This window comes from Cetorhinus maximus, chromosome 7 (assembly GCF_964194155.1).
Source record: "Cetorhinus maximus chromosome 7, sCetMax3.hap1.1, whole genome shotgun sequence".
Lineage (NCBI taxonomy): Eukaryota > Metazoa > Chordata > Chondrichthyes > Lamniformes > Cetorhinidae > Cetorhinus > Cetorhinus maximus.
This window is the reverse complement of record NC_135885.1, coordinates 29,755,033-29,776,637: the sequence shown is the minus strand read 5'-3', so window position 1 is coordinate 29,776,637 and position 21,605 is coordinate 29,755,033. Positions and strand designations below refer to the sequence as shown.

The 21,605-nt window shown below is 38.2% G+C and overlaps 1 protein-coding gene across 6 annotated transcripts in view; it reads right to left on the bottom strand.

The window, feature by feature from the left end:
• Nucleotides 1–21,592, bottom strand: part of proser1 (proline and serine rich 1) — a 33,599-nt gene extending 12,007 nt beyond the window's left edge. Inside the window, exons 1-12 of one of the 6 annotated variants that reach the window (XM_078545273.1) lie at nucleotides 21,057–21,592; nucleotides 17,576–17,641; nucleotides 17,214–17,282; nucleotides 16,940–17,034; nucleotides 16,212–16,305; nucleotides 13,472–13,582; nucleotides 13,314–13,394; nucleotides 12,372–12,455; nucleotides 8,517–8,595; nucleotides 6,497–6,580; nucleotides 4,453–4,888; nucleotides 2,018–3,245 (exon numbers count right to left, since the gene is read on the bottom strand). In XM_078545273.1, the coding sequence (XP_078401399.1) occupies nucleotides 2,018–3,245; nucleotides 4,453–4,888; nucleotides 6,497–6,580; nucleotides 8,517–8,595; nucleotides 12,372–12,455; nucleotides 13,314–13,394; nucleotides 13,472–13,582; nucleotides 16,212–16,305; nucleotides 16,940–17,034; nucleotides 17,214–17,282; nucleotides 17,576–17,641; nucleotides 21,057–21,101 (2,472 nt within the window). In that variant the 5' untranslated portion in view covers nucleotides 21,102–21,592. Of the gene's footprint in view, nucleotides 1–2,017; nucleotides 3,246–4,452; nucleotides 4,889–6,496; nucleotides 6,581–8,516; nucleotides 8,596–12,371; nucleotides 12,456–13,313; nucleotides 13,395–13,471; nucleotides 13,583–16,211; nucleotides 16,306–16,939; nucleotides 17,035–17,213; nucleotides 17,283–17,575; nucleotides 17,642–21,056 lie in introns of those variants that run through there. The other 5 variants (XM_078545274.1, XM_078545277.1, XM_078545276.1 and 2 more) reach the window with 5 other exon arrangements.
• Nucleotides 21,593–21,605: the final 13 nt, after the last annotated feature.

Sequence of the window (21,605 nt, the reverse complement as noted above, 5' to 3'; positions counted from 1 at the left end):
CATGGAGAAAGGAAAAAGGAACTAACTATAGGCTCACCAAGCTCCTGAGGAATTCAAAAAAGGTGCAAGGCTTGAACATATTCCTTTTGCTTGCAAAGAACGGCTCCTGCGTATGAATGTATGATGCTTCTAGCAATCATAAATGAGCCACGTTACGAGTTTGACTGATTACCTTAAATTGGTTGTTCGTGCAGCTATTAGTGTACTCCAGAACATTCAACAAGTGATCCCTAATTGCAGAATCACATCCAACAGTAGACATTTTGTTTTGGGTTTTGCAAGCATGGGCTGTCTACTAGCCAACCAATCAGCAACCTTTTCTCCTACAGTATAAATTGTCATGATTATTTGAAATTTGGCATTCTTGCATTTACTCTGCTGAGTATAAGATGAAAAGTTTCGGTAACATGTCTCTCTCTTCAGCAATATCCAAATTCTGTACTATCAAGAGACTGTTAATATTGTATTCACATCTTTCAGGCTTGTAATTGCTATTTTCTTGATAACAATGGTATGACCTTGTCCTTTTTAAATCTTTCCTTTAATAAGAACCTTTTCTTAGCCTTTCCTCATAAGCTGATTTCATTCTGGAATCTTCCTCTCCTTGTGTCCTCCTCAGTGAAGAGGTGATTAAAAGACAATGTTTTTCATCTCTTCTATATTGGTTTCCTGACCACATAGGTAGCTGATATGTGACTGCTTTGTTGAAAGCTTTCTTCTTTATATCTTTATGAGCAGTCAACAGATCACCTAGAATTAATAACTGCAGAACTTCTAACCATCTTACCCAGAGGATGGAGCTTTTCTACTTATCAACAGCACTTAGCTATAAGCTACATAACATGGAGCCACAAAAATGTTAACCAATTTATTTCTTCAGTCATACCTTTCAGAATTCTAGTGTCTTGTCCATGCTGTACTAACATTTAGTACAGACTTTAATCTGTACAAATGTATAATTGATCTACACATATCAAAGTGAATGAGATATGTAACATAAGATTTAGAATGTAAAGACATAAGAAATAGGAGCATTAGACCTTGTGGCCCCCTTGAATTTATTCCTCCATTTACTATGATCATAACTGATCTCTGCCTCAACTCCACTTTTCACCCGCTCCCCATATCCCCTTGATTCCCTGAGACACCAAAAACCTGTCTCTTGCAGTCTTAAATATATGCAGTGATGCTGCATCCACAACCCTCTAAAAAGTGGCGAGGCAAGGTGGGGGTGGGGTGGGGTCACAATTTCAAAGAATAGAATTAACTGAACTCTTCCCATTTTCTAATCTACTGTGACATCCTAATTAACATTCTATAAAATTTAAATGGTCTTTCACTATACATTATGAAAAAGTTCTTCTGATCACTCAATCTAATTAGTCTCAACCTATTTTTTTTATATAGGATCCCCAGTCATTTCTACTTTATTTAATAAGGCCCAAGACTGCTATCGTTAAGCAACACAGCAAATCACAGGCAATATTTCATATCAATAGTCAACCAACAAGTTTAATCAAACTTTCTGTACTTCTGTAGAAACTACAGAATTTAAAACAGTCAAATAAAATGTGGGATATTTGTCATATTTGTATTGAGTAAACAGTAGAGAGACTTTAGGGCCATTACTCTTTGGAATTCTCTATTCCAGAGAGCAGAGGAGGCTGGGTCATTGAATATATTCAAGGCTGAGTTAGACAGATTTTTGATAGACAAGGGAGTCAAGGGTTATGGGGGCCATACAGAAAGGTGGAGTTGAGACCACAATCGGATCAGCCATGAGTTATCAATTGGTGGAGCAGGCTCAAAGGGCCAAATGGCCTACTGCTACTCCTAAGTCCAATTAAGATAGAAAATATTCAACTTATAAGTTAAACAGCTGAAACTAACTCTCTCTCATCTTCTACAATCAATTGCCCTAGTCTTGTATTTATGATACTGTGCGCACCAACTCTGGCCAGATATAAAAGCTAAGAAAATTCTTCTGTTAAGCCCAACGAGTGCTCATACATCTTACCTGCAGTAAAGCTGGCGGTGCAGCAGATTGCAATCCAGGAAGGGATGCAGCACCCATTGTTGTCTGGAATCCTGGTAAAGATGCAGTATCCACATTAGATTGTAGGCCCGTTGGTGATACCATACTCACACCAGACTGTATACTGGGGACAGAAGTGGTGCCTACAGTGGACTGGAGGTCAGAAAATGAGGTAGTACTCATAGTGGATTGGATGCCAGAGAGTGCAGGAGTACCTACTACAGATTGGATTCCTGGTAGCGACCCAGCACTTAGAGATTGAAGCCCAGGTAAAGAAGCAGCACTTAAAGCAGACTGGAGAACAGGCAGAGAAGAAGCAGCAGCCATTGCAGACTCAAGACCAGGCAGAGATGAGGCAGTCACAGATGGTTGGAGACTGGGAAGGGATACAGAACTTGTAGTAGGTTGCAATCCAGGTAAAGAGGCAGCCACCACAATAGAATCAAGTCCGGAGAAAGTTGTAGATGACTGCAATCTGGGGAGAGTGACAGCAGCAGGCTGGAGCCCAGGGAGAGAGGAAACTGGATGTTGGAGTCCAGAGGGGGAGGCAGGAACAGACTGGAGTTCAGAGATTGATGTAGGAGCAGAGTGGAGTCCAGGGTGTGAAGTGGCAGCAGCAGACTGCAGTCCAGCGAGAGAGGCAGCAACAGCATGTAGACCGGCAAGAGAGGCAGCAGCTTGTAGTGCAGCTGGAGATGCTGCAGTAGATCGTATTCCAGCTGGAGATGCTGCAGTTGAACGCATTCCAATTGGAGATGCTGCAGCAGATCGCAGCCCAGCAAGAGATATTGTAGGCTGCAGTCCAGCAAGAGATGCTGAATTTCCATTAGGTTGAAGTCCACCCAGAGATGCTGTAATCTGGAGTCCATGAAGAGAGGCAACATCAGCACTTGACTGGAGTCCAGCAACAGGGACAGCAGACTGAAGTCCAGGCATCGTAGCTGTCATCACGCCATTCTGGAGCGCAGATAGGGACGTAGCAGCCCCAGAAGAATGCATTCCTGCCAAAGTTGCTGCAGCTGCAATTGACTGAAGTCCAGGCAGATTTGCAACAGTTATTCCTGCTTGGAGTGCAGACAGAGATGCAGGAGATAAAGTCTGATTCTGAAAAAACATAGACATCCCTGGGAAGGATACAAGCCCTGGAAAGGAGTTGTTCATAGCTGGAGGTGTATTGGAATTGTCACTTGTCTGAAACCCTGAGGACGAACTGAAAAATGATAAAAAGCTTCAACAATCAGAATCACAAAAGCAAATGATACATTTTTAAATTGACCAAGAATTAGTACAATAATGTTGAGACATCAAAGTCTTAACAGTATTAACTGATTTAGTGTAAGTCATTATATGTACAAACAAACACCAGTGCACTAACAATATTTTGACAATTTAAACAAACACTAAAGAATGCAAAAATAGTGCCACTCCAAAAGGACATTTCAAAATTTATACTTCCTGGATAACTGAAACCCATAACAAATGATCAAACTTACAGTTCTGGAGACTGAAAAATTTGAGATTTCTTTTTGAAGTAAAGAACATATTTTTGCAGCTTCTTGTCACTGTAATGTGTATTATGAAAAGTCTTGATAAGAGTAGATAGGGATAAAGTGTTTCCACTGGCAAGGGGGTCAGTAACAGTAGGTATGGATTTAAGCTAATTAGCAAAAGGGCCAGGGAAGAGGAGATGAGGGGAAAAAATACAGTGAGTTATGGTATAGATTGCACTGTCTGAAAGGATGGTGGAAGCAAGTTCATTAATAACTTTAAAAAGGGAATTATATATAAGCTTGAAAAGGGGGGGAAATAACCAAGGGAAAACTAATCATCATAAACAATGGAATAAAATGTAAACAAGTTGAATGAAGAATAAGACCATGAATTGCAAATATATAGTACTACCAATCTATAGTGCCTCCAACTTCAGTATTTTTTTAAAATTAGATTGATCAGTTTTTGGAACTCTGTTCCTTCCAGAATATCAAGCTTACTGTCTTATAATTTCAGGTGTTTGTGTTTAATATTCACCTGAACATGCAGACATAACATTAATTTAATATCTCATCCATAGGCTAGCACCACCAATAATTCAGCGCACTCTCAGTATTACACTAGATTGGGCTATTAAGTCTCAGTATTAGCTGAAATTCATATCCGAGCCAAGTCACATTTAATTTTGTGGCATAATTTTTTTCCCTGCAAATTATAGTGAATTTTTCTAAAAAATGATATTTAGTTAAGATGCACAAAGTTCATTGAAGTGATGCCATTTTCAGCAATCTCATTAATTGCATTATATATGAAAGAAATAAACCCTACGTTGTCAGGTTTAGCAGTTTCAATGAAATTGGCACAATTGCACTTTCATTTTACACATTTCACAATGCGCTGGCTGCACTGATAAACAATATACTCACCCAGTTTGTGGCATCATACCAGGGCTGCAGTTTGTATTGCTATAGCTGGACGTTAACACTACGGCAGCTGAACTATGAGTAGGTGTGCCAACATTTCCTGATATTACTTCAGCATGAGCCTGAGACATCTGTGGTGCTGCTGAGATCACAGATGTAGTATTCTGACACTCGGGATATGGAGGTGGGGCAGAAGAGCCAGTTGACGGAGGAACACCTGAAAAAACAGGAGGTATTGGGGTGGATGTGCCAAGCCTTGGAAAGACTGGAGTTCCTGGTGCTGAAGCAAAAGCTAGTTGACTTGCAGGCGATTGTACAAGTGTGGGTGCTGCAACAGGAGTTGAAGGAGCTGATGGATAAGAACCATGTGGTGAGAACGCAGCTGTATGTAAGTTGGCAGATGTGTTGTAACTCAATTGGCTGGCTGGTCTGGAAAAAGCTGAAAGAAAAAATATTATTTCTCCTTTTAAAAATGGACTGTATTATATACAATAAATAATTACGGAAAAATATATATTCTTGTTTCATGCTCCTCAGCTCACCCTTACAAATTTTAAATTTTGGTACACTCCTAAAGAATGCCCGATAATAAAAAAAATTTAAAAATTTGACCTGCCCAATCTACAAATTGATTGTGACAAACTCTCTTAAAGGGGTGATAAGCTCTTCTGTTTGACTTTTTCATCTCTGCATACCTCAAAACAACATCAGGAGATATGCCCCATCTCCTAGCCTGCAGTTCATTGTCACAGCTGCCTTGCTTATTTAGGCACCTCAATTTTATCTAGTGCCTCCTGCAGAAGAGACAGCAGCACAAAAGAAGCTTGCACTTTATTATCTGCATGGATTCCCCAAGGTTCAATATAATACTGATAGCATACCTGAAACTTAGCAGCCCCTCCCCATCATGCCATTCCCTTTATTTCAGATGTGAAGTTAAATCAAGGCCCTAGCTGCCTGTTCAGATTGGCATAAAAAAAACCATGGTAGTGTTATTTTTCCAATCTCTTCAACAAAACACCATACACACACACACACACATACACTAATCATTCATTTAAATGTATTGTTTTTGGGGAATTGCTGTGTATAACTTGACTGGAGTTGTCCTCCTAATAACAGTAACCAGACTTCAAATATAATGCTCAGTTGTTAAGTGCTTCAGGGCATCTTAAAGGCACCATATAATTGCAAGTTTGTTCTTTCATGAAGAAAAGGGGCTTCAACTCCAAGAACACAAGCTAGTCTGTAACAATACATGCATACTAATACTCTCAACCCTGGTACTTGCCATGATTCATCTTTTTACACCAATCCACGAATGCCACCATTATTTGAAAGGCCAAGAAAATTAGATACATATCAGAGTGACAAATTTATTTATTTCAACCACAGCTGTTTATTCCATTGAGAAGTGCAAGGACAATATACTGAGTTGCCACTGGTGCCATTCTTACAGCTGGAATAGACCATGCCGTGGAATAGGCTAGAGAAGACACAACCAACCAAGGCAGAAATTAATGGGGACACTTTCAGTAATTGCATAGAATAGCCAAAGTACAAATCATCAAAATATGTGCCCAGTATCCATATTAAAAAATCCACACTCACAGTACTTTGCAGAATCCTTCCTCTAGAAATTAAATGAATTCGATAGTTTACAACATTTTAGATAATATATTTTCTTAAGCTTTATCTATTTCTCTGCCTCACTTCTAGTTATTATCTTCATTTTACCGCTAGTGTTATTAATCACATTCATTGTGTATGCCAACCTGCTTGATTCTACTCGTTAGAAAATTAAGTTCACAGGATTTCAGCTCGGCCTTAGTGGATGGGTTAACTTACAGTGACTGGTGAAATACGAAATAGCAAGATTAGAATAATCAGCACTTCTGGTTCAGAAATAAATATTTGTGGTAAACACTATAGAGTGATCTGAAGTACCTTTGTACCTGGCAGTCCAAATAATCAACCTTTAGTTAACACAATTATAAGCAATGGGAATGCTCTTTAAAGATTTAAAATAAATTAATTCTGCTCAGACCTTGTTGAGGAGCAAATGCAGCTGGTGCTACAACAGGTGCTATGAAACTGCCCATTGGGACGAGGCCAGCTGTGTTATATGCACCTACAAGAAATAAACAAATATAGAGATTGGGGTCCACCATAAACATCTCATTTTCAGCATTATGCAACTATGTTGTTTCCTTAACTTGCTCCATTACAGAGCGAATTTAACAAAAAATTATGTTGATAACATCTTTTATAAATGCATTTGTTTTACAGTACCTCGATCTTCAAAATCCTATGAGCACAAAGTTATTGTATATGCCAAACATCTAATTTCTTTACATTGATTGCACATTCATGAAATACTGATGAACTTAAAACTTCCAATATCAGTATCACACTTTGATTTAGTGGACAGAAGTCAATCTTTTGCCATGAACCAAGGTTGATGGAGTGTTAGCTCACTTAGCTGTGTATTTGCACCAAGAGACATGTGTAATTGGAGCATTAAGCAAATACCTGTTGCAACAACTTCAGCAAACTTGAACTCAAGTGTATTATGTATGCAATTACACTACACCCAAGTTAATTAAAAACAAAAATAAAAATACCTGGAAAAACTCAGCAGGTCTGGCAGCATCTGCAGAGAGGAACACAGTTAACGCTTCTGTTGAAGAGTCATACGAACTCGAAACATTAACTGTGTTCCTCTCCGCAGATGCTGCCAGACCTGCTGAGTATTTCCAGGTATTTTTATTTTTGTTTTGGATTTCCAGCATCCGCAGTTTTTTGCTTTTACCCAAGTTAATTAACCTTTTATGCAGTCTATTGATTCTTGCATCCAAATGCTCATTGTAATGGCTCCACCCCAAGCTGAAGAACCATATGCAAGAATTTTCTGCAATTTCACTGGTGCAAAACGGTGTAAAATTAAGCCCAATATTTTCAGTCCAGCAGGAAACAATGCCTTTTCTTTAGGCAATTGTTTTTAATAAAAAGATTTATCCTGAGACGCATTTTTTTTCTGTTTCTTTGAATGCATTTTTATAGCTTCAGTATGAGTCACATAAAAAAGCTGGCATGCTTGCACGTTCTTTAACATGTCATGTCTATTGAGCATCAAATGGTAGTCAACTGATTTGAAACTTAATTTTCATATTTAACAAAAGGGCTATGTGACGAGTTCTACATACTGAGTCCCAAAAAATGGGCATACGGATGGCAAAATTTTGGGTATAACTTCCAAATTACGCCTCAAGAGAAAGTTCCACTGTTATGTAAATAGTGAAGACTAGATGCAATCTAACTGAGTTAGGACTATTCAGCTTGCAACCATTACAGAGCGAAACAAGTATATTTACTGCTTTATTATTAGTCAACTGCACAAAAAAAGTTTTGAGACACTGTCACACAAGGCTGCAATGGGTTGCATGTCTTAGTGCCTCCAGGACTTTCCTTGGACACAACTCAAACAGATGAAGTAATTTCTCTTCGATAAGTCAGAATTCCCAAACTCATTTCTCAGCAGACAAATGTTTACTGACCATAATTCAGCAATATAACTTGTTGTCCTTTTAAAAGGGTACAAGCTTAACCATCATGGGAAATAAAAATATCAAACTGAGGCAGAAAAGAGGAGGTCTTTGAATTCTCCAGCATTTCACTGAACTTTGGCTGCAACATATCAGCAGTAGAATTTGCAATTTACAGTCAACGTTCTTCACCTTCCAGTATACAAAGTTCAAACAAGCTGTCCATTAACAAAATGGAACATCATAAATATCTCTGCTATACCAGACCCTCCCCCAAGAAAAATAATATACTGACGAGCTTATAACATTTCTAATATCAATATCTTGATTCACTGGACAGAAGTCACAATTTCTGGTGGAAAAGTATGCATCACAGTATTATTGCCTGTAAGATACTTACAAGCTTCAACAGCAATATCAATATCAATACATGTATGATTTTCTGTAGCATTATGACTGCATTACAGCATAAATATTGTTGCCAGTGAAAACAGTTCAAGAAAAATATGAATAAAATCTTACTTGGTGCAATTGTTGCATGTGGTTGGCAGGGAGGTATAGGGTAAGGAACAGGCTTATGAGGATTGTATGTTACTGGAGCCTATATGAAAGGAAAATTCAAGCATAAGTATGTAGAATTCACAAATTTCTTTGAATAGAAGTTTAAAAAATTCAATAAATCCATTCACAAGTATAATTTATTTGGATACAAAATTGTTCGGATTAAATGCAAAATATAAAATTAATACATAATTTTAATGAATCAATCAAAAGGAAGTATACACAACAATATTAACACAAAGGTTTTACTGGCAAGTCAGCATATGCAATTGGAACATAGGGGCTGCAAACAGCTGTTTGACACAACGACTTCCTGTTCTGATACAGTTTTCTGCAGGAATCGAAAAACATTGAGACTCTGCCACTTGTCCACCTTGATTTTAATAAAAAATAGCATCAACTATGCCCAAGCTGTTTTTCTAGCACTTCCATGTCTTTCACAATGGACGAACATGAAAGCCTATGTGGAAATTCACCCACAGGTCTAGACTGGAAAACCTAAGATGTAAGGGGCGAGGAAGACTTGGAATGAGACAGGGAAGCAGAACAAAAAAATAAGGAATTGGGTCAGTTTGAATTAGTTGGCAGCACTCGTCTTTCAGTCATAGAATTGTAGGCTTAAGCTCTACAATGTGTTATGACCAATCTCTGTGGACACTTAGTGGAGTTAGCATCTTTCAAATGCGATATTACCATGATGTTTGGTCTACTGCTTCAGTTGAATGAAAACTGTGTTAAGGAACTTTGCACAGTGTCCTGATCAATACCATCCCTTAATACCATCAAAAAAATCATTTGGTGATTAATTTGCTGTGTTATGAAATTTTGCTTGGTGCAAACTGACTGCTACATTTGCCTATGTTAACAGTTACTGCACTTCAGAAGTAATTCGCTAGCCGTAAAGCAATTTGGAATGTTCTATGAATACGATAAAGATTCAAGCTTTTTCATTTGAATGAATCATATCAGTTATTCAAATCTCCTCTGAGTCAACTGCAAAAAAAGGTTTAGCTGTGTCCAGCTAACAAGTGACTCTATTGGCCAAGAAATGTGGGGTACATAGGAACTAAACAGCAAAATAAATAACTTAGACATTAGGAATCGAAACAATTCAAAAGGTCTAGTGTGTTAGAGTATCAATTTGCTTTACTATGTGTACAGAGTATACATTTTTTTCATAATCAGCTTCCAAACTGATCCAAAGAGCTGATTGATATACTAATAAATGGAGATAGTCTAGAGAATATATAGGCCAATGCTGTTTCCATTAGAGATCCAAACTGAACACAGATAGAATCACAAAAAGTCAGATACAATTTAAAAATCACCTCTCTACACTAGAATTAGTTACACACCCCAACCTTTTACAAATATAAAAACACTTTGTTTTCTTCACCATGTGCTCACATTAAATCAACAGCTTTACCAATCTAATTCACAGAGCTCCCAGGTCCCTTTCTGGCTCTGTTCACTTAAACACATTGCCATTTAACTTACAGGTTCTTCTATCTCATCTCATGACTTTACACTACCTATGATGAATCCCATTTGCAAACTGATCTTGCCTGTTCTGACTTCTTTGAACTACTACATGTGAGTACTTTCGCAATATTAGTATACAATAATGTGACAAAGATCAATATTCAAGTTCATTAAAAACAAACAGGCAAGAGCTTTATTTAATTATTCAATAACCTCATAACAAGAAACAGCAAAGATATTTTTTCATTGGTAAGTTTACAAAAATTGCATTGTAACACACCTTGCGCATAGTAATATTCATAACTTGAAGCCCACCAGTGACCTTACATGCACATAAATAATCAATTTTTCTTAAACCCCACTATGCTGATAGAATGCCCTTTGGAAGTGTAACATGGGCAAGAATTTTCCTGTCGGCAACTAGAGGTGGGGCCCGCTCGCCGACTCGTAAAATGACGTCAGGCAGAACTCCCGATGTCATCTCGCTTCATTTGTATTTTCAGGTCGGCGGGGGCGCAGCTGAGTCAGCTGTGCGCCCACCGGCTTGTCAACAGCCTATTGAGGCCATTCAAAAATCAATTAATGGACCTGCCCGTCCAACCTTAAGGTTGACGGGCAGGTCGGGAGAGCTGGCGGCCACCTGAAAAAGCATAAAACCTCATCCACGGGCAGGATGAGGCTTCATGACTGAATTAAAAAATTATTAACTTTTACTTAAAGTTATGTCCATGTCCCAACTCATGTGACATTGTCACATGAGGGGACATGGATGGTAAATGAAATTTTCTAAAGAATAACCTTTTCACTTTGGGAATCGATCTCCCTGAGGCAGCACTTAGTCCCAGGGAGATCGGAGTGCTCCTTCGTCCTTCCGTGTGGACTGAATTGGCCCACCCACGAAAAATGGCGGTGTGCCCCCTATCAGGGGCGCCGATCAGACAGCCGCCTGCCCACGCCGGCTCCCGCACTTCCCACCAACGGGGGGGAAAATTTTGCCCATGAATTGTATGTTCAAACTTGCCTTCATTGGAAAAACTTAGGAGGTCTGGCAGCATCTGTGGAGGGAGAAGCAGAATTAACAGAGTCAAATATGACTCATCTTTAGACCTCAAGTCATATTTTACTCGAAATGTTAACTGTTTCTTTCTCCACAGATGCTACCAAACCTGCTGAGTTTTTCCAGCACTTTGTTTTAATTTTGGATTTCCAGCATCTAGCATTTCCAGACACTACTTAAAAAGGGAAATAAATATGAACAGTCAAGAATTCACTTGCACTTCTAGTCGATCCTGATAACAGTCGTTACATGCTAGGACACCAGCTGCAATGAACATACCATGTTTTTACCATTCCTTTGCAACACATCCATATTTTTTTTTTCAGGGTTATTGGCTACAATCTGATCAGATTGTTTGTTTCAGTGGCCTTCTAATGAATTATCTTAATAGTACTGAAGAATATTTTAAAATCCCACATATTGGTGTCCATCTTTGATGAAAACAAGAGTGTAATTGAATTATCGCAAAGAGAATATGGGAAGAATTTTCAGTAGCGCACTATTCCCGGTAGCAGAACATCTGCTCTCTTGCTTTTTCATGTTTTCCACGTGATTACAATTTAAATTTAAAGTGCCGATGGCGTGCAGGGGAGACACATGCAATTCCGCAGCAGGGGAATCTATTCAGTGGTGAAACGTGCCATCAGCTGACAATGCTGCAGGCTCCATAAAACCCCCACATTGTTTTGATGTGCACAATGTTAACTCAGTTGTTTAACATTGAAAATCACTGGTCATCGCACTCCTCTCTCAATGTAACTCAGAGTATACTTTGATTTGCAAGGGCAGAAGTATTATGCAACTTAATGCGCAACATACCATACAGCTTCATCATAGCAACAGAAATCACAAAGTCAAATGTCGTTAAGTAAACAACGAATGAGCTGCAAATTAATTAAATTGCAGGTCAAAACACTAGCTTTTTGCTTTAAGTGCAAGGTATAAAAGAGGAATTGAGGGGTTGCAGGCAATCTGACTCTAGTAGTTTCTGTCCCTGCAGTTTCTTTACACATTTAAAATTATTACCTTTGTTTTTACTTTTTTGAAAAGAAAAGTTTGGAATTTAAACTGATAGGAAATGGAGAACACGATACAATCGGACATGCACACTTGCATGAAGCTTACCAATACAGACTCATATCCTTTGATCCCTTTCATCATAATATATTGATTAGCAAGCAGACAAATATAAACAGTGACATTATCCACTGTTTAAGAAGTAGAATTCTTGACCTTATAAATCAATATTATGGCAGTATTTTAGCCTTCATACTTACTGGTTTAGAAGGTCCTAGAATACAGGTCGCTATCCCTCGGCCAACACTGTAGCCATCTTCATTTTCTTTCTTAACAGATAGAGCCTGGCCAGAGAAAATCACAATTAATTCTTCACATATCAAATTTGTATTAGGCCAATATGGGATTCTATTTTTCATGTCTTGTTATTCATATAGGTATTATTCTATATAATCTTTAGAGCTTGAGGCTCACCAAAAGATGCATGTGTTTTGGTCCTATGGTGACAATGTAAGTAATCTACTTAAATACATTATCCACTCACTTTCAGTAATCTAGAATCATGGAATCCTGCAGCACAGATGTCACAAATTATTTTACTTCTCAACTTTCCTTTCTCTCACAAGGGTACACCATCATAAGTGAAAAGAAGATTGAAAGGCACATGATCTGTCATTTACTAGTCTTTACTGTTGAGTTTCAGAATTTTTCCTCTTCCAACATGCTGATGTCCTTGCATAGCTAAAGTCCCCAGAACCAGGATGTGGCCTTACCAATGTCTTATAAATGGTTAACGTAACCTGTTTTGATGTAATCTATCAACAAATTTGCTTTGCAACTTTTGAAGTTCTTGTAAAATTTTCTTTTTATGAATAAACTGCTAAATATTGACAAATTGCAAACCTGTCCCAGGCCCCTGCCAATGCGGTTCTTAACTTGGCCCTTAAAGCATTAAGCAAGAGCTATTCAGTAAACCTCCTAGTGTTTTCTCCACCCTCCTTGCAGGGGAGATTGGCATGAATGAGATTGAAAACTTCAAATGTGAATAATTATAGGGCACAAATTCATGTCCTACTATTCTGCTGCAAAAACATTCCATCTCTAATTGTCTTGACAGTCTTAACATTAAATGGGACAGAAATACAAGAAAAGCCTCTGTGTGTTAATGGATAAATGTATAAGTTGCTGGATCTGTCACTCACACCCAAGTTTACCAGCCTTCCCTTTCCGCTGTGCCCAAGCGGTAGCTTCCAACTGCCCTGAAAAGAGGGAAACATTCTAAACTGAAAGTGGTAATGTTACCTTTCACAACCAAGAGAAATTTTGATCAATGTGTCCATAGCAAAGGTTCCATACTTACTGCTAACAATCCATTCAACACACTGGGTTTTCCTTTAGGATAGGGGTTTCCTGGAATCATTCCACATGAAGATCGCATGGCAAGAGGAGCCTTACAGCCAGCCTTAGAAGCCTTATATGTAACAACAAAAATCAGGACATCAACAAAAAGAACAGCTCTAAATTCATCTTAGAAATGTATTATTACAATATCGGCAAATTGCACCATCCTCAATTTTATTGATATGATAGCTATGGCTTAGAAACCTAAATCCAATTTAAAACAGATTAGTTTTACTGTATTGCTCAATATTATAAACAATATAAACAATTGCAACACCTGTGCGTTGGTCACTGTCAGTCAGAGGATACAATAAAGTGCAGTGACTAAAGTGGACAATGCATTCTATATATAGGATTTGGGGATCTATCTATATTTATTGTATGGATCTTATAACTATCCACATGTTAATAAAAATCAGTATGTTTGATCATCTGTAAGTACTTCCTATAGACTTTACAGTGTTAATTATGTCCTCACCTGTTAAATATGCTAACACCAGATTGTCACTTTTATAATATGACTTTCCACTTAATGTGACCGTCTGTGATGCTAACATTCTTCAATGTTTTGAATCTGCCTGCAGTTCCACAATCTGGCCACCAAGTGTTGCTCAGGTTCAATATGTAGGATTTTATTTTCTTAAGCAAGTTCGTTATAAATTAAACTTATACTTTAAAATGTTATGTTTTGTGCTTTTACTTCTTCCTTTAGGTTTTTCTTCCACATCCTTGATGTTTAACCCAAATACTCAGCCTCCAACTAAGTGCTGCATTCAACCTTTCCCTTATAAAACTGCCATCGTCAACCTCCTCCTCAAACTCTTGAGGCATTATTTACCCAAAAATAAAGAGTCCAACCCAATCAATTTGCCCTGGGACACCCAGCAGCTTTTAGTACCAAGCCCAAGTCCTCTACTAAACTTTACGGTGTCTTGTTTCGGAACCAGGGCTTCCCAAATTGTGGGTCATGACCCCCAGTGGGGTCAGGAGACGAGGTGTTGGGATCGCAAGCTCGAAGGCCACAATGGCTTGGATCTTGTACTGACACCTGCGAGCCCCCTTTAAATACTAGTGTATTTTTGGTGGTGGGTGTGGCCTAATTGACTGCTTTCCGAGGACCAAATGCTGCAGAAAAATATTTAAAAACTTGTGAATAGGTCGGCGTGTTTTTTTGGAGAAACCCTGCTTTTACACCAAATCCCCCCAAGCTCAACTCCTTTTCTCCACCCTCCCCAGTCAAGAGCTAAAGTCCCTTGACCCCACTCAACAACTGAAGAACTGAAGCCTCCTTCCACCCCACTCAGCTCCTGTACCTCTCAAATTTTCACTCTGGGGTTACACAAAGTTTGAGGCAATAAAGTGGGGTCACATCAGGAAAAAGTTTAGGAAGTACTGTTCTACACTGATGCTTTTCTCCTTCCCTCTTTGCATGTCTACTTTGCAATCACTCTCCATTCCTCTTCCAATTTTATACTACTAAAGATAAACACAAGCCTGTTTATCACTATCACTCAGCCCCCTGCTGATCTTCGCAGCTCATCACTACTGACCAGTGTTCTTCCCACTCATATGGCTTTCTCATTTCTTGCTGTCACCCTCACCATGGTGCTTCAAAGACAATTAACTGATACAATTGCCAAGTTCCATTAAAAATTGCTACATCAGTATTTCCATAGTTACCCATTATAGCTCTCTGGGAGTTTCAACATTATTGACTTGTCATAGCCAGTGTTCTGGAGCATGCTGATCTGTTCTGCAGTGTGCTGTAGTTATTATATGATTTATTTTATTAAATGGTAATAAATTGCCGTTTAATATTACTCAAAATAGAGACATCTTGCCAAAGCTCTTGTCTTGTACTCATCAGGACAAAAGCAAGAATGCCAAATTTCAAACAATCACAACAATTTATACGACAAGAGAAAATTGCCCTTTCATCATCTTATAATTTCTCCTCTTCACTCCAGTTTTTGTTTTAATCTATTCTCTTTTCAGCCATTAATTTCAGCATTTGCTTTTCTTCCTTCAAACTGTAATTTTTTTAAGTTTTAAACATTATTCTTCTCAATCCCTCCTCACTTTTGACCCAGGCTCTGTTCCTGCCTCCCATTCTTTTTCTGCCCCCCACTTTTTCCCCCTTCTCTTTTTTCCCCCAAGATCCCACTTCTATAACCCCAGGCATATTTTTGCTGCTGGGCACCTCTTTGCTGCAAACTTCCACACAAGTGCCTGGTCGATCTGCCACTAAACCACACTATTCAACTTAACACATCCAGCCAGTACCTACTTCTCTGAAACAAGAGCCCACCACTTAGGGTCAACTCTGCCATCTTCCCTGCTCATCCAAGCCAAATTTGTCTTGCAGTCCTCACCTTTGCTGCTGATTGTGGCAAAACCATAACCTGTCAAACTGCTCTCCCAGTTACCACCCAATTGCAGTGTGAATCTATCCTCAGCATTTCCCTCACAATACCTCTGTCCAAGTGTCTTCTTAAACAAATGCATCAACCTTCCTATGCTACAAATTAATTCATCCAAGCTTTCAGATTTTATTTCTTACCTGCATACTTTCTGTTCTTAGTATCTTTGAAATCTTTCCCCTATAAATTTAAAATTAAATTATCTCCACCATCACACAACACTGACAACGGACCTGTAAAACCAGAAGTCAGAAAAGTGGTCTCATTAAGATGCGTCACCTGATCGAGAATTCTTTTGCAGCGTTTCTTTTCTGGCAGGTGTACCCGAAAAATATCTTCAATAAGTCGATAGTTATGAGGATCAATGATATTCCTATCGAAAAGAACATTTATTGATCACATTTACAATGCCTACCTATGAATGTGACACCTAACAACAACCTCATTTCATTCTTTTAATAGCTTAGTGAACAACTATATTCTCCCGGTACTATATTCGCTAACTCTAAAAAACAATAATATGCACATATACATCAGATGTATTGGAGGCAAAAACAGAATTACCTGGAAAAACTCAGCAGGTCTGGCAGCATCGGTGGAGAAGAAATCAGTTAACGTTTCGAGTCTTCATGACCCTTCGGCAGAACATGAACTCGAAACGTTAACTGATTTCTTCTCCACCGATGCTGCCAGACCTGCTGAGTTTTTCCAGGTAATTCTGTTTTTGTTTTGGATTTCCAGCATCCGCAGTAGCTTTTAGCTTTTTGTTTTTATATAGATGTATTGGAGGCCCCATCTGCGATAAAAAATAACCTGAACTTCTCATTCACATGATTACTGGTTTTCTATAACATTGTTACATTTTGCAACCTTTTTACAGCAATTATTCATTATGCTTAAGATTGTAAGACCCTAAAAATGCTACATTTTAGTTGAAACAACATGATTTACAGCAAATGTAACAGAAGGTAGGTGTGATACTATATCAAATACAGCAACATACTTACAAAGCTATTAGCTCTAAGGCGACAAGTTTATCTTTAGTGAAAGTGAGGCAATGAAGGATATTTATTACTTTAGATACATGGATGGCTACCATTTTCTGAAAAACAAAACAATGAAAAGCAGAGTGGCTTTAGCCAATTTTGTCAAGTTGCTATAATTTGATAATTCAATTCTACAATATAGCAAGACAAACCATCATACATTACACAAAGATGAAAATTAGGATAAGCAGACATTTAACAGTCTGCAATGTTGCAAGACAGTTTTAGCACTTACATGCTGTAAAGCTTTAAGAGCTTTTAGTTGAGGTTCTGCCCAGGAAAAATACTTCAGTAATTCAACCACCTGCAAGGATGTGGATACATTTTAGAGAGATAACAAAAAAGTAATTGAAGAACAAAATGGCTGCTGACTTTTCTTTCTTTAAGAATTTAAAAGCTTTTACTAAATACATCTGCAGTAAAATGGCTATTTAGCAAGCATCTATTAATACTTTCCACTAGTATTCAACTTATTAAAATATTTATACCAGTAATTATCAACCCTAAAAGGGCTTATAAAATGAAATGTTAATTGCAATCACACAAAAAGTATGAATCAGCATTAGTGTGAACATAAAGATCGGTAGTTGATGATACCTGTTCACTTGAAAAATATCCATGTACGTATTCAATTGCCTTTAATTTATGATCAGTCAGGACCCCCTATAAAGAAAGTGAAAATTTTCACTTAAGTGAAGATTGAATAATAAGTAACATGATTGCCAGAAAATATTTACAATACATTGCTTGGTGCAAATGTTGCACTGCAGTTTTGAATCTTTTAGCATCTGTTTTGAATTTTGTTAATATCCTTTAACTAAAGGATGCAACAGGTGCAAAACTAATATTACTTCAGTCTTCTCTAGCATCATAAATGTCTCTTAAAACCATTTAACATGACAACACTACATGTGATGAGACCTACATGCCCAATTATTTGACTCTACAAATAAATATTTGCACCTTGTGACTTATAAGGGGATTCACAAATATTCTGTAGTCATATCATTAGAAATTAGGTTGTTGAGTTAGATAAATATAGTGGTTGCTATTATAGATAGCCATTAGAAACTTAAAGGTATTAATTTTTGACATGTGCCCATATTTTAGATCATGATATTACAATGATATTCTAAATCTGCCCAAGACTGGAGGAAGCATCAAGTATCTGGGCAACTCAGAATCAATGCAAGTTTTAAAATTAATATCAGTAGCTCACTAAGTTGGCTTGGCTACTGTCATGAAAAGTGCATAAAATAATTTCTGTGTCACAATATGTATTCAAACTAAAACAGCATGCACTGGAGCCAAGGTCTAAAAGATGAGAAAATTCCAGATGTCAATGCTGTAAGAAATTTGAAAAATAATCAATACGCATTTTGCCTTGAGCTTATTGGAATATAAGATATTCAATGCTGGTAACCTAAGACACTTGCTATACATTTATATTGGGTCCATAAGGCTGGCAGCCAGTCAGATAATAACACCCTAAGATTTCATACACACAGCTGAAATAGCAATGTCAAGCTGAGTTTTTTTTTTAAATTTCAAATCCCAAAACACCAAATTCGTTTGAATTGTAGTGAATATTGTTGAAGCAGAGAAGCAAGGTCTCACATACAAAGAGATAAATGTCCAGTCAATTTGGTTGAAGAAAAAAATATTGATCAAGATACCACAGAACCCTTGCTATTCTTTCAACTGTCATGGGCTCTTTGGTGTCTACCTGAGACACTGGAATAAGTGATAGGGATTTGATTTAACAAACCATTTGAAGTTTTGTTTTTATTAATTTGTTCACAGGGTGCAGGCATCATTGGCTAGGCCAGTATTTATTGTTATTGGGCTTCTGATAATATGGTACTACTAAATTTACATTCTAGAGCTAAGCTCCATAACTTTTTGAATGAGAGGCTTGAGTGCTACAAATTGAATGAAGCGATACTTAAATCTTTCTGAAAAAAATTTCAAAGATGGCTTCACAATAGATTTTCAACTTGCCACTTGGCAATAAAAATGGCAAAACAATCGGTCGTTCATTACAGAAGCCATCAAATTTTAACTTCTACTAAAACCAATGGAATGAAAGATTGGGTAGTTTCTATAAGAGGCAACCGATCCACAACACTAGTTTTACACCAGCAAGTTGAAATTCTAACGCCTACATCTCTAACTCAATGTCAGATTCACGGCCTTTGCATTAAACATCTTGTTCAACCTATGTTGCTTTTGTCTCGGGATATTGCTTCTTTAAGAACTTTATAATATGAAAAAGTACAGTGGTTTCATTTCTCTCAGTCACATGTGGTGCTTGCTCAATAACTGTGAGCAAGTTTTACTTTCTTTCCAGTTTCCCCAGAGCCCATATGGTCAGACTGCACTTTAAGCTGAGCCCAGTTTTAATCAACAAGACACAAAGAAACCATTCAAACCCTGAAGACAGAAGTTAAGTGTTGGAGAGCCTAATTAAAAGATAAAACTAGAGAAATTTGGGCTCTTCAATTTTGAAAGATGTCTGAAGAGACCTAATGGATATACAACATATTAAATTGCAAATATTGAGCACTATTTCAAGACACGTCATAAAATTAGAACAAGGGCCACTGGTTTAAACGATAAAATGGTAAATATAGAACCAATATCAAAAGCCATTCTTCACAAAAAAATTATGGGCTTCTGGGAGGTTAGTGGAGGCAAAAACCTTGAAGAAATATTTGGATATAGTGATGGGAAGAACTATTGTTTGCTTCTAATTAACAAGGTAAAATAGGTTAAATGATCTTCCTCATCTCTCATGTTTTTATTGACGATAAATTAATTTGAGAACTTTGTATAGTCACTTAGTACAAGTTGCATTATAACCTTTACACTTTGCAACATAACCTTTAAATGCAACACCGAGACAGTAGATTTCCTATGTGTCAAATGTAATTTTGTAATTTTTTCATCAATGTTAAAGATTTATATTTAAGGATATAAAGGTACAGCAAGATACTTAAAAAACATACCAGACATATCAATTACATATATCACAATATAATTACATACAAATTCAGCCCCTTTCAGAATAATTTAACAATCATAAAAATACCTGGAAAAACTCAGCAGGTCTGTCAGCATCTGCGGAGAGGAACACAGTTAACCTTTTGAGTCCATAAATATGACTCATACGGACTCGAAACGTTAACTGTGTTCCTCTCCGCAGATGCTGTCAGGCTTGCTGAGTTTTTCCAGGTGTTTTTATTTTTGTTTTTGTTTTGGATTTCCAGCATCCACAGTTTTTTGCTTTTAATTTAACAATCACCCATTTGACCATATAATTATTTCTTAAATTATTCCAAGATTTGCACTTCTACTGTTCCAACTGGAGTCTAATCTAAACTGTTGATCTCTGCAACCAGGCCCACATCATCTAGTCCTGTTCCAACAATTTAAAGTTTTATTTCAGATTCATCTTCTCCATTCCCCTAACTATTATCAGAAGATCACCTTTCAAGCACCTCCTTTTCAGGCTTTAAAGGCCCAAGTGTCTCTAGTCTTTCCTTATAACTAGGTATGAACCTCATAGTTCTCTATACTGCCTCCAGTTCCAGAATGTTTCAGCAACTAGAAATGGATAGCGTACACACGATGCAGTCTGACTAGAGCACTGTATGGTATAAACACGACTTCCTGACCTACATTCTACTGGTTTGGTTATGTGGGTCAACACCCGATTGATGAAAGGTCATCAAGCTGAAACATCAACTCTGTTTCTCTCTCCATAGATGCCGCCTGACCTTCTGGATGTTTTCCAGCATTGCATTCCCTGTTAGTTTTGTTGACTGCTGCTCAGCATTGGCTAGACAAGTTTAGCATCAAGTCTATTCAGTGTCCTAGGTGTCTTTTTAGCTTCATTCGTAGCTAGTTCCACATTATATACATGGAGTTCTGCACAGAAAAGGAACTATAACTTAAAAGCGAACATATCGTCTCAAATGCTTGGGCACATATTTCTCTGAAATTCTTAAATGTAATTATAGTACACAATAATTCTCGGGAAGGAAGAACGACAGCTGAGCAACAATGGAGTCTTTACCTTCCTTATTTCATCCAGGACAATTGCAAACGATTTGTTGTCCATTTTGGGGGCGGGAGGGAGAGGTGTGTTCGTTTCTCTTTCCCCTTATTTTAAAGGAGGCGGTTGTTGAGTAGGCAGCAGCTTCCGCTCCCTATCGCCCGTGACTGAGGATGTCTGCGGTCACACAAAGGGCGGTCTGAATGAGTGAGTGCCGGGGACCGAGGAGGGAACAATGGGAGTGAGTGAGTGAGAGTGAGGGAATGCCGCTATCAGACACACTGGGCTCTGAGGGCTGCCCCCTTCCTCCTCCCGATCTTCCCCACCTGCTCCATGGCCGATAATGTTAATCGGAGTGGAGTGGGGGACGAAACCCCCCTCACAATATCAGAGAGCTCCCTCACTCCCTTCCCAAAGGCTCTGTTACAGTGAGGACGGGTGAGGATCACTCTCCCTCCCTCCCACTCACACACACACACACAGCCTCCGGCTAACGACCACCGCTTCGAAACTTCCGCTCGAGCCGGGCCCGCCTCCCGTCGCGCTCTCCCTCACTCAGGGGGCCTACAC